The sequence below is a fragment of the Zalophus californianus genome, chromosome 12, assembly GCF_009762305.2.
Source record: "Zalophus californianus isolate mZalCal1 chromosome 12, mZalCal1.pri.v2, whole genome shotgun sequence".
Taxonomy (NCBI): domain Eukaryota; kingdom Metazoa; phylum Chordata; class Mammalia; order Carnivora; family Otariidae; genus Zalophus; species Zalophus californianus.
In genome coordinates, this window is record NC_045606.1 from 93,864,019 (window position 1) to 93,882,954 (window position 18,936).

An 18,936-nucleotide genomic window follows, 5' to 3' on the forward strand; every position below is an offset into this window, starting at 1 on the left:
AGCAAAGCAGAGGACTCAAAATACAGGAAAAGGACGGCAGGAGGCAGAACATACTCTGGCCCTTTCAGTCAGTGGGTTTGCGATGGGATTAGGTGAAAACCAGACGGGGACAATGGAAGTCTTGTTCCTCCTCTGTCTCAGGGAGCCCTGAGTCCTTCCCTGACACCTTCTCCTTTCCATCCCCCCACCCCTTTTATTTTTGCTGGGCTGGATCTGTCCTCTGGAGGCCCTCGTTAAAACTCGGCTATGTGCTTCCCAACCAGAGCTTTCCAGGAGGCGGCAGCCAACTGTTTTTAAGTTACCTAGCCTTGTTCCTGAATTTGCATGTTGACCGCTCCACTCACTCCCGGTCAGTGATTCTGAGTACACTGAGGTTCCCTGGAGCAGGGCCAGCACTAGGGTGCAGTAAGTGAGGTGCCTGGGCATGCCGTTTAAAGAGGTACTCCTTCCTGGGCCTGAGCTGGCATTTGCATGACCCTGAGAGTCAGCACCGCCTTAAACTATGCCCCCTGGGCACCTCACTTGTCTCACTCTCATCCCATCCTGGCCCAGGTGCAGGCCACCTTTCTGAACTCCAGGTGTTGGAACACTGCAACAGTTTCCCCATAGAGTTCGCCATTGAACCTGGAGCTGATATCTGCGTGTCGTGAACACTAATGCTTATGTACATAATTGTATGCACTACATGAAAGAAAGGGAAGTGAGAGGGCTTGTAAAGAAAAGTGTCTTTTCTTTACAATTTGGAGATTGCTGATTTTATACATGGTTTTTAAACAGAAGAGCTTTGGTTGAGGAAGGAAAGGAAAAAAAAATCACGTAGGAAGCCTCAAGTTGATGGAGCAAGCCATTTAGAAAAAAAATAGTCTTGCTGTTAAATTATAATGAAGATTCCGTGGTGGGGATTAATGGAGTAGTGTCTCCTTGATCAATCTTCACATGTTTGGGTACCTATTTTTTTACAAGAGCAGAGGTTGTCAAACTACCACCCACAGCCACATCTGTCTGGTTCATGTGTTTTTTATAAATAACGTTTTATCGGAACACAGTCATGAGCATTTGTTTACTTATTGTTAACAACAACTACGCTCACAATACAACAGCAGAGTGGAGTAGTTTCACCACAGGCCATCTGGCCTGCAAAGCCTAAAATATTTACTATCTGGTCCTTTTTAGATAAAGTTTGCCGATTCTAGTTCTAGAGGATATACATACAGTATGAGACCTAGTCTACCATCTGATCATGTGAAAAGGAACAAATTCATTATTCAGTATAAGGAATGCTGTGGAATATTAAAACATGGTGTCAAAATTTAGAAGAAGAAGAGATACAGATGTACTGGTTAAAAGATGGAAGACACCAGGGGGAATATAAGATTGGAAAGGTACCATGAAAGATATATAGTGTGCCACAAATACATCAGAAAGGTAGAGCTCTCTCCTCTGGTAAAAATCCTGAAGGACAAGCATTGGAAAATGGAAAGGAAGGTAAAATTCACCATGTTCCCTATCTCTCCGTTCCTGTTAGCAGTCTGTTATATACTTTTGCTGATAAAAATTTGTGCATAGATTAGTGTATGTGTGTTCTTTTTTATTTACACAAATAGTGTCTTGCTGTACATACTATTAGGCTTCTTGGTTAATTCACTTAATAATACATCTTGAAGATCTTTGTATATCAAAGAACTTTGAACTTGAATTCTTTGAACTTGAAGCTCTTCCCATTTTTTTTTTTTTTTTTTTTTTAGCAACTGTATTATATTCCATTGTATAGAATCATTTAGCGAACCGGGGCGCCTGGGTGGCTCAGTTGGTTAAGCGACTGCCTTCGGCCCAGGTCATGATCCTGGATTCCCGGGATCGAGTCCCACATCGGGCTCCCTGCTCAGTGGGGAGTCTGCTTCTCCCTCTGACCCTCTTCCCTCTCGTGCTCTCTATCTCTCATTCTTTCTCTCAAATAAATAAATAAAATCTTTAAAAAAAAAAAAAGAATCATTTAGCGAACCACTTCTGTGATGGGCATTTAGGATTTAGGTTTGCTTGTTTTCTTTTTATATTGTCATGGTACAAGGCTGCAGGAAACACCATTTTACATTTATCTCTGTATAAGCTTTTGTCAGTAGAATTTCTGGGATTTAAACATTTGACAGATATTAGCAGATTGCTTTCCAAAAAGGTTTGATCAGCACCCAGTCCCACTGACAGTCCATCAACAGTAAAGTAGATAAATAGATTGTATTCTGTTTTTTAAAACTAATATTATAGATTAGTGTAAGTACTGAACTATTGCTACACAAGTAAAAATGATGAACATTACAAACATAATATTGAGCGCAAGTGGCCTGAAACAACAGAGTTAAAACATGTATGACATATAAGTTCAAAAACAGGCCAAAGTGATAGAAAGCAGAATAGTAGCTGCCTTCAGTGTGGTGACTATTATGAGAGAGAATGAGAGAGTCTTCTGGGGGGCTGGTAATATTCACTTCTTGATCTCGTTGGTGGCTTAATGGGTGCGTTCGTTCACCGGTAAAATTGTACTGAGCTGTATACTTATGTTACTTAAAAGTTTAGCGAGAAAATTAATATCCTCAGAGAGATAAGAAGCTATACTTAAAACAAGAAAGCATGCTATAAAAGAGGCATATTCACAAAACCTTGGAAATTAAAAGCATGATGCAGAAATTTAAAATTTTGTTTAAAAACAAATTATAATAGCACCACCCAGAAAATAGAACAACAACAACAAAAAAAAAAACAAAGATGAAAAGCAGGGGAGAAAACATAAGGAAGTCCAACTTAGCTTATACTACCACTTTTTGCACAATTTTTTTGCTGTTTGTACAATGGAACTTGGGAATTAGCAAATGCCTCGAGTGAAGGATAGGTGAAGAATGTATGACTCCTATCTTGGTGGTTCCCATTTCTCAAGGATCATGACTCCTATCATAGCTGCCTTGGTAGCTCTGAATTACCATCCCCACACTGTCCCTCCTGTGCTCATCTGACCAGCAGAAGCAAGAGGCACTCTTTACTGCTTGGTCCTTAGGCCTCACTTGTTTTATGAAGTGGCAGGTGCCTCGAGGCAGGACAGGTTGATGTGCTTTATAGAGTGGGTCTACTTCAGTAAGCCTGGGTCTTCATCTGCGCTGACTCTTAATTTCTCCAAATAAGGTGCAAAACCAGCAGTTTACAGCTCCTTCTAGAGCTCTCTGCCTGTCTCAGACATGCCTATGTGCTTGAGCATGCTATGAAGTGTCTTCTCCCCATTCCCCCTCCTTTCTGTCATTCTGGGCACTGCAGTTTGTAGACTTTATTCGGGAAGGGGGAGGCCTGGGACTAGTCTGACTTACCTTATTGATTACCTATTTTTATGAAGCTTAAGAGCAGGCAATGTGTATGATCGAAGTTTTTATCTACTTGTGGCCATTTTCTTTGTTTACAGTGTAGAACATATGTTGGGTTTTTAAAACAGTACTTCTCAGTCGTAATCAATGACTATACAGTTGATGCAAATTCCCCCCTACAAAGGCATTTGGGTTATCTATTCTTATTTTAATAGTGCTGTTCTGAGATTTTTACCTTATAGTCATATCTTAATGGATGTTTAAACAGGAATTTGTTAGACTGGCCTGGTCAGGAACTATTTAAAGGAAAGTAAACAAGCTTGTGATTAATCAAGTATTAGACATGAAATCATGAGATTAAAATCCCATCATATTTACATAATGCATAGTAGAATGGAAATACCATTGAGAGAAATAAAGAATTTGGCAGAGAGATAACTTGACAGTTTTGCAAGTGTTGGGTTTCACCTGAAGGTGGGATAACCAATGGAGGAAATGTCCAGTGTTCATCAGATATCGGAGTGAAATGTCATTAGAGATCATATAATTGGATTTTCTCATGCTATCAGTGAGAAAACCGAAGAAGGCCAGAGATGTAGGCCTGGAATTTTTATTAAATCCTGTAGACTTTGGAGTTCTGAGGCAAGCCCATGAAGCAGAGTCCGCCCCAGGGAGCATGGCAACCGTCACTGGGCTTCCTTCTGCCTACCCACCCCTACGGTTCATACAGGCAGACTATGGCCAAGAAGAACATAAGGGACCGAAGTAGAGGAATGTTATGGTAGCTTTCCTCCTTCCCTTTAAAGTAGTGATTATCAAATGGGTGAATTTAGCCTACCAGGAGACATTTGGCAATGTCTGGAGACTTTTCAGTTGTCACATGTGGTGGGCAAGGCGGGGGGAGGTGCTACTGGCATCTAGGGGATAGGCACGGATGAGCATCCCCAAAAACACAGGACAGCCCCCATGACAAAGAATTATCTGGCCCCAAATGTCCACAGTGCTGGAGCTGGGAAGCCCTGCCTTGGGTTGAAGAAACGTGGAAGGCTGGTTTCTTAGAAACTGTCACACAGGAGGCAAGATAAAGATGTTAAACATAAAGGAAGTTGTAGTGAGTTAAAGATAAGGATTTGTAAAGTAAGTCAGCTCATTTTAATTCTTTCCATCAAGCGGGAGTCACTGCTTTAGTGAAGTTCGTGGGAGTGGGGAATGGGGGCAGTGACAGGAGACGGAGCAGAGACAAAGTGAGGGAAGGTCTAGAAATGCTATTGCAGCGTGTGTATCACGAGGCAACAGGGAATAAATAAAAGGCTTGCTCAACCTCCTGCAGCACTGCTCTCTGACACAGAAACAGGATGTAGAATGAGGGTAGGCTGAGAGCCACACTACGATCTCATGTAGTATGTACAGTAGAAACCCCAGAAGACAAGGGGTGCTGACATGATGTTGTAGCAGCATCGTGAGAGTCCACACAGTAGCTGAGTGAGCATGGAGACGTGTAATAACAGCTGTGGGCTGAGGGGTCATGGACGGGCACCAAGTCCAGAAGAGCGGACAAGTTGTCTAGTAAATGTGTTGGTCAATGAGGTGTGTTCTCTTCCTGTCTTGTCTTCTTCTGGCCCACAGGGTGTGGACATTGGAGCAAGGGGAGAGTGGAGGTCCTTGGCGGCCCCTCTTAACCACATTAATCTTCATGTCCGTGGGGGCTACATCCTGCCCTGGCAAGAGCCCGCACAGAACACCCACTTAAGGTGAATGACAAGGGACAAGGAGCCTCCTTTACCTGCCGGTTAGCTCAGATCCTGGTGAAGCCTGCCAATTTGTAAGCAGCGCCCTCAGACCCCGAAGGAATTTGGCTACAGATTTTTGTTTGTTGGATTGTTTGTGTTTTAAACTTTTTCAGACTTTGCACTTTTTGAACAGTTATTAACAATTTTAGATTTAAGTGGGTGAGATGATAGGTCTAGTTGATCACACCTGAAATGGAAGTCAAACAAGGAGCAATTCAATTCATACTAGTTTTAGAAGACTCTCTGGATCTTAATTGACTCTGCTAAGAAAACCATTGCTGAAAAATTGTGTAAGCCTCATTGCAACTGATGCTTGAGGCTGAGATTCCTCACGTACAGGACTTTAGAATTCTAGACCTAAGTCTATGTAATAATTAATAATAGCTAACATCAAGTGAATGCTTGCTCTGTGCCTAGATCTATACTAATATGGAGGTTTCTATTTGGAAATTATTTATTTTTCTTAACAAAAGGGAAAAATAAACTCTGTGATGTAAATACGATTATCCCCATTTCATAGACAAGCGAGGAGAGTCTTCAAGTGGTCGTAAGTAGTTGAGCAGGGACTAAAATCCATGTCTGTCTGATGTCCAACTAAAATTCTTAGAGCCATACTCATTTGATTCAAAAAATTCAGTTAAAAACTGAAGAACTTTGGACATTTTTAAACAGAGCTCACTCTACATGTGCTTAGGAAATTAGGTCATGAAAAAAGAAAGATCACATCAGGTTTTTTCTCACAGAAACAGTGAGTTTGCTTGTAGTTTCTTGTCGTACTTTTAGAGCCTTAAAGGAAAATTCTCCTAATTCATTCATTCATTCATCCATTCATTCATTCATTCCTGACCTGAAATCAGAACTAGAACTAGATCACAGGTCTTTTGAATCCCAGTACCCAGTCTTTATACCATGAAGCACTTCCGTTATGTTTCTGTGAAAACCCTTGGTTTGTGGTAGTGGTTTTGTTTTTAGCTAATTGATCTTTCCTACCTCATTGCAGCCGTCAGAAATTCATAGGCTTCAAGGTTGCCTTGGATGATGAGGGAACTGCTAATGGCTGGCTCTTCTGGGATGATGGGCAAAGTATTGGTGAGTAGGGTTGCCCTGGATTTGTGTGAATACCACTGACTAAGGGACAGGCCTGCTTTTTATCTTTTCCACATTAAAACAGTTTTGCATTCTTAAACATTGCCATTTGTTATTTCAAGTGCACAATACCTATTGTATATGATCCTTATGCCTCAGGTAAATGAAATGTAGCTCTGAATCTCTCACCATTACCCAACTATACTAATTCACTGTGTGAGACAGCCGCATAGAGGCCAATGGGAAAGTTTCTTAGTAACCACCTGAGATATACTTCCATATGGTTTATGTTCAAGGGCACATTCTCTAATTACATGGTTTACTGTCACAATAAGGAAGGCAATGCCTCTATCAACTGTGCTATTTATTTGAGGGGATTTTCCGCTCGGAGGTTACAGGAACTGGTAAATCTTGGGAGGAAAGCTTACATTCCATTAGCTATGTCTAAGCCAATGCTGTCCAGTGCAGCGATGGAAACAGACTGTATCTGTGTTGCCCAATATAGTAGCCATTGGCCTATGTGACTATTGCATATTTGAAATGTGACAAGTACATCTGAGAAACTGAATTTTTTAATTTTAATTAATTGTAATTAATTGTAATTTAAATAGATACATACTGCTAGTGGCTGCTCTCTTGGACAGCACAGCTCTAGAGGATAGCCAATGCCCTCTGATTGAGTGGTAAGTGAATTAGAAAGAGATAGAATATGGGGAAGAGTGAGCAAGCCCCAAAGGTAGGAGGTAGGGTGGGGATGCCTATGCAAGACATGCCAAGCTTCATATTCTCCCTGAACCTGTGGCATACATTAAAGATAAAGGACAAAGAAGTCTTTTCTGTGGTTTTCCTTGGTCTCTGGAGATTGCCTTTAAAAAGGGTGCCTCATACCTCTGAAAATAAGCTGACCAAGACACCAGTGTTGATGTTTGTGATGTGGGTGTACATGCACGTATGCACACATATGTGTGCCTCTAGCAGTAGGAATCTAGAAATTCTGAGGTGACTAGGAAGATGTTGGGAATGGTAGACCTTGAGAAAGAGAAGCGGATTAAGAGTGGTGTCAGGAAAATGCATTCTATGAGGTGACTCTGTTAGACAGATGCATCTGTACACACCCATTTCAAATACTTTGTGTAAATGGAGTCTGGGGGCAAAGTCTGACTGATCTCACAAAACTCTGTGAAGAAGAAAAGTGAAATGAAAAATAAAAATCACCCCTACTTTCTCAACAAGTAAGCAATTGGAATTTCAGAACACAGCTCCAGATCACGCTTACCTTGTTGCTTGTTTGCAGATACTTATGGAAAAGGACTCTATTACCTGGCCAACTTTTCTGCCAACCAGGTGAGTGTGACTGATACTGTGAAGAGAGAACAGAGTTCTGTTGGCTTAGTTGGATGCTGGATATCGTAAGGGCATAAAGAACCGCCTAGAATCCCTTCCCTGCCCTTGTTAATTTGCATCCTTCCCTTCCTGTAGACTTCAGAAGGAAATTTAGTATGCTCTCCCGGAAGTTTTCTGTGATTAAACCAATTTATATTTCATCAGTAACTTCTTCCAGTTCACCAAGGTGCAGACAGACAGATTGTTTTTATGTTATCTAGCCCTAGTCCTGTGTTGCCTTGGAATGGTCTGCACAGTGACATCTCTACATGTAGAACAGAAGGTTCCTGATACCTGAGACTCTTTGTCTCCTTAGAGTTCAGGGTGAGTCTAGAGACACTGCAGGTGCTTAGCTAATGCAAAATTGGATGATAGTTGGAAGCAGGAGATAGAGGGATGAAATCATGGTCTGCATTATTCAAGGGCACAAGATGGTGACTCTCACATTGTCTTACTTCATGATCTGCATTTGTGTCTAAAAAGTTTGGGAAAATTTAAATGGATTTTGTTTATGTTTTTTTCCCCTCTGGTTTCTTTTTATCTCCAACTGATAGAATATGATGCAGAATCACATAATTTTCAACAAATACATCACTGATTCAAACCCATTGAAACTGGGCTACGTTGAGATCTGGGGAGTGGGCAGTGTTCCCATTTCCAGTGTCAGCATCTCTGTGAGCAGCATGGTGATAACGCCAAACTTCACTAACAACCCTGTGACACAGGTTTGTGGCCAGTGAAAAGTCCCAATGGTATTTCCCGGTCCAGTGCTAGGGCAGTTCCTGCCCACCTCCCTTCCAAATGACAGCTTTTCCTGCAGAGCCCTTCAAGAAGCTGTCTGTGTTCAGTGTGCCAACAGTGGACAGCATGGAGATGAAGGGAAAATTCCTGACTTAGCATCATTTGGGATTGAGGGTCTGGATCCGTGCTTTTTCTTGTCTGCAAATTTATATAGAACTTTGTCTTTACTCCTTCACCTCGCCTCAGAGATCTACTTCCCAAACAGCTCGAACTACCATATTCCATCAAATATGACACCATCAGTTAAAGTTGCCCCATTATTCCACAAAGAAGGAAAAAGGGATTACAAAGTATGACACAATGCTTTCATAACATTTAAAATTTCTACTTTCAACACACAGAGAGCTTTGCAAGCTTACTTTAAATGAAGATTTATATCATTTCAATGTTAGTGATAATACAGAGGAAAATATTGGGTAGAGACATAAGAACATTGATAAATCTGCATCAAAGTAATTTAGATGAGGTAGACTCTGAATGTGAAGAAATATTAGAAGTGCCTTAACCTGGGGCACTTGGGTGGTTCAGTGGGTTAAGCATCTGCTCAGGTTATGATCCCAGGGTCCTAGGCCACACGTCGGGCTCCCTGCACAGCAAGGAGTCTGCTTCTCCCTTTGTCTCTGCCCCTCCCCCTGCTTGTGCTCTCTCTCTCTCATTCTCTCTCTCTAATAAAAAAAAATCTTTTTTTAAGAAAGAAAGAAATGCCTTAACCAATTCGTATCATAGATTTTTCTTTTATTATTCAAAATTTTATGTAAATATAAATTATTTATTATTATTATTTTTTTTTAAATTTTATTTATTTATTTGAGAGAGAGAGAGAATGAGAGATAGCACGAGAGGGAAGAGGGTCAGAGGGAGAAGCAGACTCCCTGCTGAGCAGGGAGCCCGATGCGGGACTCGATCCCAGGACTCCAGGATCATGACCTGAGCCGAAGGCAGTCGCTTAACCAACTGAGCCACCCAGGCGCCCCTATTTATTATTATTTAAAAGAGAAATATGTGGCATGAATAGGTTAAGGTATTTCCTCTGTGCTATCAGAGGCATTGGTGATATATCATTTCATAAAAATTCTTTCACTAGCGTCATGGGATTTTCTCAAATGTAGCAAATGCTTTATACAAGTTTTCATCCTAGCACTTTTTTGATCTTACTATCAGCGAGGATTCCTATTCTTTCCTAAAATAATCCTTAAGTGGTTTGTAGTCTATCCATTCATAATACCAATAATAGCAATGAAGTTCATGCATGCACAGACAATAGCAATTGTCATGAATGTTGCTTGGCTCACAGTAATTCCAAAGCTGTTGACTGCAAGACACATTCTGATTTCATGGATGTTAAATGTGGAAAATCCTGCCCCTTGGGATCAATGCAGTGTGGCATTTCCAACACCTATCCTCGTGGTAAACAGATCTTTCTGGGTGTGCTTGCTTCTTCCTTTTTCCTGGACTGTTTTTCTTTCATAATCCTTTCTGATTATAAGGCCTGAAACAAAAGTTTTCCTTCAGTTATGTATTTTTTTAACTCGTTTCCTCATATTTGTGGCTTTCTTATCAACCAACTTCCCCAGCTTTACCAAGAGCTCCTAAAGGACTTTGCCCAATTTTGTTGCTGACCGACTCCTGCACTGTCACACTAGCTGATGTGATGGCACCTGCAGTGACATTTTATGGAAAGCATCTGCCTAGAAAAAAAGCTGAACTGTTGAACTTTCACTGGGCAATCACCAACTCACTATGGGGGAACGGGAAAAGGAGGAAATCAAAAGAGGGTTCTGAGGATTGGAAATTAAGACATCTTCTCCAAATTTCTGTGCAGTTGTTTCTCTGCAGTGGTTGCGATTGCATTATTTAGGGCCTGTTGTCTTTTCCCTATCACTGAACAAGCTTTGTACTCTAAGGGGTCAAAAAGCAGCCTCCTCACCTGAAAACTTGAGGGCTGCCTTACAGCTAGGCAGTGAATTGTGAAAGTAGCAGAGTGCATGTGGACCTTTGGCTTCTACCTGATTCCTGTTAGTGCAAGAAATTTCAATCACCAGATGCCCACTTCCTTTCCTTTGGTTCCCAACAGGTGTTAAGCATTGACGTGACCAGCAGAGACATCAGCCTCCATAATTTCATTTCACTGACGTGGAGAAGCACTCTGTGAATTTTTAGAGCAAGATCTTAATTACAAACAGCTTTGGAACTACTTCTATCTTATGCTTATAAAATTGTTGTGTATTGTGAATTCATTCATGCTCAGTATGGGTAAAGAATTTTGTTAATTTTGTCATATATTTTGTCTGTGTCTTGGCCCTGTGGTATAGGCCATAGGGAAATGTGGGAAATCGATGGGTTGTTTTCCTATCTGTGTGATGAACATGGTACTGATGGCTCATCATATATCTACTGAAGATGAACTGGGTCCACGATGAAGGGGTGTGTGTGTGTGTGTGTGTGTGTGTGTGTGTGTGTGTGTGTGTGTAAGTGTAATCAGGGAATGGGCCCCACTCTTGCTAAATACACAAGAAAAACTTGCCAGGACAGTTGCAGGTCCTGGGGTTGACTAATGCCTCAAGAAAGTATTCAGAAAGAACGTCTGCTAGTTGGTTTTAGGGGAGGGGAACTATAGGCTGGGGAGGAGGAGCGATGCTCTCAAGCATGATATAAGGGGAAAGCAAAGAAACACAGGAAAGATGAGAGGAAACAGAAGATGGTGATAGAAAGGATCATGACAAGAAGAAAACACAAAAATCTAAGGAATAGCAGCCTCATGGGAAGGAGACAAGAAGAGTCAACTCACGTGAATGTGAGAAGACAGGTGGGGGAATACAGAATATGGGAATAGGGGTGAGGATGAGGTTGAAGCAGGCAAAACTGAAGGAAGGAGTTTGAATGTAAAAAATGTAACTTATTTTTGCAGTGGTGTGCTTCGAAACGTGAAAATCTTATTTCTGTGCTCCGTCCCTAACATGTATAACCATAGTTCACACAAACGCATGCAACTTAAATGCCAGAGAAAAATAAAACAAGCAAATTTACAAGAGATTTTGAATTTTATGATATTTTTACCCTGGGTAACCTACCTTTGGGGTTAAGGCTCCTTGTTGGGCAAACCCTTGCAAGTTGGTCTTGTTGTCCTTGGCATCAGAGTTCTTGTGGTCTAACCCACTGATGGAACAATCAGATTTATGATTATCCACCCTTCCTCTCATACCTCTGGCATGGGTTTTTCTTAAGATTCAGGTTTGTGGGAGCCTGTACTTGGGTGGTGGTGGTTGTTTTACTTATCGTAGCAATTGCCAAAATGTCTGGTAAAATGTCAACTGGCAAAAACAGAATTTGTATCACGATTGGTTAAAACCTGAGATGGTTAAAATTTGGGATAAAGAAATGACTTATTTGCGTTCAACATGCATATTTACTTTTAGTATTCCTTGAATAATGAGTGTATTGGAAACAAGTGTATATACTTCCCTAAGTCTTTTTCTTTCTTTTTTAAACACCAGGAATGCATACTATTTTAAAGAAATCCGATTATATTAAAATACATTTATATGAATATTTAAAAAATTTAATATAGGAACACATGAGGCATTTTTTTTACCATTCCTGTTCTTTTTTTCTATTTTTTTATTGTTAGTACTATATCTTTTTTTAAGTCTCATGCTTTTTTTAAATTATTATCATGTTATGTTAGCCACCATCCAGTACATCATTAGTTTTTGATGTAGTGTTCCATGATTCATTGTTTGCGTATAACACCCAGCACATAAGGCATTTTTAATGATCACATTAAATAATTAAGATCTAACAGTGGGCTTCATAATGTCATAATTTCCATGTGATGATCAGCATAAACAATATTTTGAGATATCTACTATAGTTTTCATATGTGATATGAAAATATCTGTGATTCTATTTTTGAGAGACTCCTGTGTACTGCTAACACAACTATGCTCTGCTGTCTACATTTATAATCTAAGAAAATGCTAAATTTCAGTTAGAAATTAGTGAACAAAAGTATTTTTCCCATCAATATTTGCAGATTCCCTGAGTTATACTCCTTAGAGTTCTGGGGATCCCAATTCAAGAATTCCTAGATTAAGACATGTCTGCTTCCCAGACTTCAGTTTAGTGACTGGGTCCCTATGTAGCTGTAACAGTTTTAAGAGTTCCCAAGCCTCAGTCAGTCACCTGTCTTGAACGCATTCATCCTTTTGACTTTTTTAAACAGCCAGTTTCTTATGGACATGAAGACTTTCAGTGTAAGACTGAAAAGATTCTTAGCAGCTCTGGGAAGAGTGTCAGTGAAGGAATTGGGTATGTGGCTCCCTTAGTTTCTCTTTCTGAGCAGAGCTGTCCTCTAAGTATATGGTTGCATCCTGCTTCGCCCCATCACATATGTTTGATCTACTGGTTGAGCATTTTCTGCTGCTTTCATTTGAGTGAAAAGAACTCAGAAGCAATCTTTAGGGTCAGGGACTTGGTTAAGTCACTTTGTCACTCTGGGATCATACCTCCTCATCTGCAAACTTCTAGTGTCAGAGTAAAGCTGTGATATCCAAACTCTGGAAAGGGGCTCTGCAGTGCTCTCTGGGAGAGGGAAGAAGGTGGATTGGCAGGGATCTGAGCTCCCCACCCTGGCTTCAGTCATTTACTCAGTTACATACTGGAATTCTATTTGAATATGGAATTTTAGATATAGAGACTGTCATTTTTCCATTGGATATTCTTTCTTGCTTTGTTGAAGGTTTGTTGACCATAGAGTTGAGGGTCCATTTCTGGGTTCTCTGTTCTGTTCCATTGGTCTATGTGTCTGTTTTTGTGCCAGTACCATGCTGTCTTGATGGTCACAGCTTTGTAATAGAGCTTGAAGTCAGGCTTTGGGATGCCACCAACTTTGGTTTTCTTTTTCAACATTTCCCTGGCTATCCGGGGTCTTTTCTGATTCCATACAAATTTTAGGATTGTTTATTCCAGCTCTGCAAAAAATGTCAGTGGTATTTTGATAGGGATTGCTTTGCATGTGTAGATTGCTCTGGGCAACATAGACATTTTAACAATGTTTATTCTTCCAATCCATGAGCATAGGAAGTTTTTCCATCTTTTTATGTATTCCTCAATTTCTTTCATAAGCGTTTTGTAGTTTCTAGAGTACAGGTCCTTTATCTCTTTGGTTAGGTTTATTCCTAGGTATCTTACGGTTTTTGGTGCAATTGTGGATGGGATCAATTCCTTAATTTCTCTTTCTTCAGTCACATTGTTTGTGTATAGGAACGCCACTGATTTCTGTGCATTGATTTTGTATCCTGCCACGTTGTGAATTGCTGTATGAGTTCTGGCAATTTTGGGGTGGAGTTTTTTGGGTTTTCCACATAAAGTATCATGTTATCTGCAAAGAGTGAGAGTTTGACTTCTTCTTTGCCAATGAGACTGGACCATTCTCTTACACCATACACAAAGTTAAACTCAAAATGGATGAAAGACCCAAATGTGAGACAGGAATCCGTCAAAATCCTAGAGAAGAACACAGGCAGTAACCTCTTTGACCTTGGCTGCAATAACTTCTTGCAAGACATGTGTCTAAAGGCAAGGGAAGCAAAAGCAAAAATGAACTATTGTGACTTCATCAAGATAAAAATCTTCTGCACCACAAGGGAAACAGTCAACAAAACTAAAGACAACCTGCAGAATGGGAGAAGATATTTGCAAATGACATAACAGGTAAAGGGCTGGTATCCAAGATCTATAAAGAACTTCTCAAACTCAACACCCAAAAAACAAATAATCCAGTCAACAAATGGGCAGAAGACATGAACAGACACTTCTCCAAAGAAAACATACAAATGGCCAACAGACACATGAAAAAATGCTCCACATCACTTGTCATCAGGGAAATACAAATCAAAACCACAATGAGATACCACCTTATAGCAGTTCAGAATGGCTAAAATTAACAAGACAGGGAACAACAAATGTTGGTGAAGATATGAAGAAAGGGGAACCCTCTTACACTGTTGATGGGAATGCAAGCTGGTATAGCCACTCTGGAAAACAGTATGGAGGCTCCTCAGGAAGTTAAAAATAGAGCTACCCTATAACCCAGCAATTGCACTACTACGTATTTACCCCAAAGATACAGATGTAGTGAAAAGAAGGGGCACCTGTACCCCAACGTTCATAGCAGCAATGTCCACAATAGCCAAACTGTGGAAGGAGCCGAGATGCCCTTCAACAGATGAATGGATAAAGATGTGGTTCATGGCGCGCCTGGGTGGCTCAGTCGGTTAAGCATCTGCCCTTGGCTTAGGTCATGATCCCAGCATCCTGGGATTGAGCCCCGCATTAGGCTCTTTGCTCTGCAGGGAGCCCGCTTCTTCCTCTCCTCCCCACTTGTTCTCTCTCACTGTCTTCTTCTTTCTCTCGCTCTCTCAAATCTTAAAAAAAGATGTGGTTCATATATACAATGGAATATTACTCAGCCATCAGAAAGGATGAATCCCTACCACTTACATCTACATGGATGGACTTGGAGGGTATTATGCTAAATGAAATAAGTCAATCAGAGAAACACAATTACATCAAATGATTTCACTCACATGTGGAATATAAGAAATACCACAGAGGATCATAGGGGAAGGGAGGGAAAACTGAATGGGAAGAAATCAGAGAGGGAGACAAACCATGAGAGACTCGACTCTGGGAAACAAACTGAGGGTTGTGGAAAGGGAGGTGGGTGGGGTGATGGGGTAACTGGGTGGTGGGCATTAAGGAGGGCACGTGATGTGATGAGCACTGGGTGTTATATGCAACTAACAAATTGTTGAACACTATATCAAAATATAATGATGTACTATATGTTGGCTAATTGAATTTAAATTTAAAAAAGAATTTTAAGTGTATGTGTAATATACATATACATATATGCTTAATATATAAAAGTCTATATAATATATACACTTACATTTTTTATTCATGTGGAATATATATATGTATCATATACATTTCATATATCATATTTAATTAAGACATCTGAAAATCAGTACACCAAATCAGCAGTTCCACAAATATTTTGGTTCCAGCACCCCTTTATACTCTTAAAAATTATTGAGGATTCCAAAGCTTTTGTTCATGGGGTTATATCTATTGATATTTATCATATTAAAAATTAAAATAGTTAATTGTACACCTAAAACTAATATTACGCATATGTTAACAACTGGAATTTAAATAAAAACTTGGGGAAAAGAATAAGAACAATTACACATGGAGCCATATACACTTGTGGCTACCTTGAAACAGACCTTGTAACATGGACCTACACTTGTAACTCCTGGCCAGCATTACGGGAAAGGTTGGTCTTTTTGAGATATTCTCTCTCCCCAAGACCACATAATTTCACTTTATCTCTTTGTAGGTATGCCAAAATAAAAAAAAAATAACAATCTGAAACCCTTTAACTTAAGAGGAAGAAAATTTATTCCTTTTCTTATTAAAAGCATCCTTGTTATAACATTAATTATCATAGATACCTACAAAGACAAGGTTGTATTGGCCTTGGCAGATATGGTCCAAGTGCCAGTACCTTTACCTTCTTTTTTTTTTTTTTTTTTGGTGGCAAAGCAGTGGTCTTCACTGATCTTTATTAAATGAAGGATTCCAGGGGCAAGCAGGAGGGATCAAGAGCAACAGCAGGAGCAAATATAAAAGTATAAAATGTAAAGTGCAGCACTGGGCAATGTGTGCAGGACTGAGCCATGCCCACAGGGACCTTGGGGACACAAGGCTGAGGACGAGCCACAGCCCACCCTCTAAGGGAATCTAGGCCTGAGGAGCCTGTGCAGGGCTCTTGGCTGGCGGTGGAAGTGGCTTGAATGGGGCCCAACCTTGGGCCTTGAAGTAGGAGACCAGTTGTGTGGGTACTTCCGCGAGCACAGTCTGTGCCAGTGTCTCCCGAGGGGCGTTCTGGAAGTGGCGGTAGGGCACAAACTGCACTAAGTACCTTTACCTTCTTGTCATTACTGCAATATCATTGAGATCTTTGCATCTTGCCTTGGAGGATGGTGCTTTGAAAGTTAAGGGTCATGCATATTTTTGGTTTCTGACTTGATGATTCAACCCTCTGCTTGCTTTGATTACTTTATAAATCCTGCCAAGTGCTAACTTCACCATGCTAATAAACAACTGGAAGATACTGGGTTGCATGCTTGTTTCTTTTCTTCAGAATGTCTCTTTTTCATTGGTCAACACAAGCATGTGATGCAAAATCTTCCAGTTGCTTGTTAGCAAGAAGGGATGGCAAAGTTAGCTAATTCCTGCACTTTAGGAAACAGATTATAGCTGGGATTGTCAGCACTGAAATGTGAATGATGTCATAAGTGAGCATGGGATGTGGGGAGCTAAGAGTAAATTATCTCACAAAGAATAGAATGATCTTATGTAGTAATAAGTCCCCTTTCTTTATCTTTTGCCAAGATATTGTCCCAATTTGAAATGAGATCCAAGTGCATTTTCCCTCTAACAAAGGCTTTCTTTTACTGGAGCAAAAGATAAGGTGCTTATGTCATTTCTGAAGTTCATAAAAGTAGAAACCAAGTTTCTGTGTGTGTGTGTGTGTGTGTGTGTGTGCATGTGTGTGTGTGTGTGTGTGTGTGTATGCTTGCCAAACACTGAGCATTTAAAGCAAACATTGACTACTATGGCCACTATATTACTTATGGATCTTGGATGCCATTGAAAGATTGCATGCCCTCATATATTGTTATATATAGGATATATAAATGTATGCCCTCATATATTATATACAGGATATATAACTGCGTACCCTCATATATTGTTATATATAAGATATATAACTGTGTACCCTCATATATTGCTGGTGGGAATGTAATATGTCACCTGCCACCATTTTGGAAAATGCAATTCTTCATAAAGTTAAAGATAGAGTTACCATATGATCCAGAAATTTCATTCTGGGGTGTATCCCCAAAGAATTGAAAATATGTCCACACAAAAACTTGTACATACATGTTCATAGCAGCATTGCTCCTAATAGCAAAAAAAGTAGAAACAACCCAAATATACATCTATTGATGAGTATATAAGCAAAATGTAGTATATTGATGTAATGAATATCATCCAGCCATAAAAAAGAATAAAGCCCTGATACCTGAAGGTGCTTATTACCTACAACAATATGGTTGAATTTTGAAAACATTATGCCAAGTGGAAGAAGCCAGACACAAAAGGCTGCATAATGTATGATTCTATTTATACGAAATGTTCAGAATAGGCAAATCCATAAAGATAGGAAGTGGATTAGTGGTTGCAGGGACTGAGGAGAGGAGAATAGGGAGTGACCATGAATGAGTGATGGCTTTCTTTTGGAATGATGGAAATGTTCTGGAAATAGTGGTGATGGTTGCAAAACTCTGTGAATATACTAAAAACCATTGAATTGTATACTTTGCAAGGGTGAATGTCATGGCATGTGAGTTATATTTCATTACAAAAGTAACACACTTTAGCTAGCTTAAGAACAAAACTGAATCTTGAAAGATATTGGTGACTCACTGAAACTCCAGGAGGGCTAGAGTGTCAGGTTTGTAGGCTATGTGGCTAGGTACACCAGCCTGATTACCTTGTGGGAGGTTCCACTGCCATGGCCCTTAGCACATGTCTGGCAGCTTGTACTCTCATTACTGAGCATAGGTTGCTGCTAGGTCCCCAGTCCCTGCTGCCTCCGAAACAGTGCCTCTTTACCATCCTGGATTCCACAGGCACATCTCATTGGCTGAGCACAGACCACCGGCCTCTACCTTGGCTGAAAGGGAGATTGTAAAAGAGAATTTCTAACCTCTTACTTAGGGGAGGGGTGTGGGGAGGCAGAATTCCCAGGGTGGAAAGTTCCTTAAATATTAGAAGTTTTTTAAAGGTGCCAAAAAGTCAAAGAGCATGACAAAATTCCAGTAGAGGTGTCTTCCCACTTTAAGATTGTATAACATCGAGTTTGATGGTACTTATTTTATTGAGAATAATTGGTGGGAATGCTTACTTAAATTAATGGAAAGCTGAGTTACTCAAGAGAACTTTGGGAAACAAAATGGAAAAAGGAACAATGTGGGTGAACCAAGCAAGAGCTATTCCTTTTTTCATTTACTTATTCAACAAATAGCTGTATGTTTATGTTGGGCAGAGTGCTAAGCACAGGAGCTGTAGGTACAACTGAAGAGGGCCAGCTCCCTGAACACTTTAGGCTACGTGGACAGACAAGTATAATGTAGTGTGACAAGCAAAGTAATTGGATATGAACAGGAATACAGAAGAAGCATAACTATTAGAATAAAACCCCACCTTCCTCTTTTATTAACAAATGGAGCTTTCTCTAAGTCACAGGGAAAGCAAGGGCCCTTTATGGTTAGCTGGAAAATGCACTCCTGTCCTCCAATCATCATCAGATTTACAGGGCAATAAATCAATCCTGGCAGAAGCTGGCTACATCAACCTTGTCACCTTTGCTCAGTGTTCCTCAAGGACTACTGAGG

The 18,936-nt window shown here is 40.3% G+C and overlaps 1 protein-coding gene across 3 annotated transcripts in view; it reads left to right on the top strand.

Annotated features, from left to right (window-relative positions):
* MGAM (maltase-glucoamylase) overlaps window positions 1-11,437 on the top strand; it is an 86,437-nt gene extending 75,000 nt beyond the window's left edge. For all 3 annotated transcript variants that reach the window (XM_027575002.2, XM_027575001.2, XM_027575000.2), the window contains exons 44-48: window positions 4,971-5,095; window positions 6,135-6,223; window positions 7,515-7,564; window positions 8,158-8,328; window positions 10,479-11,437. In XM_027575002.2, the coding sequence (XP_027430803.1) occupies window positions 4,971-5,095; window positions 6,135-6,223; window positions 7,515-7,564; window positions 8,158-8,328; window positions 10,479-10,556 (513 nt within the window). In that variant the 3' untranslated portion in view covers window positions 10,557-11,437. The remainder of the gene's footprint in view (window positions 1-4,970; window positions 5,096-6,134; window positions 6,224-7,514; window positions 7,565-8,157; window positions 8,329-10,478) is intronic.
* Window positions 11,438-18,936: the final 7,499 nt, after the last annotated feature.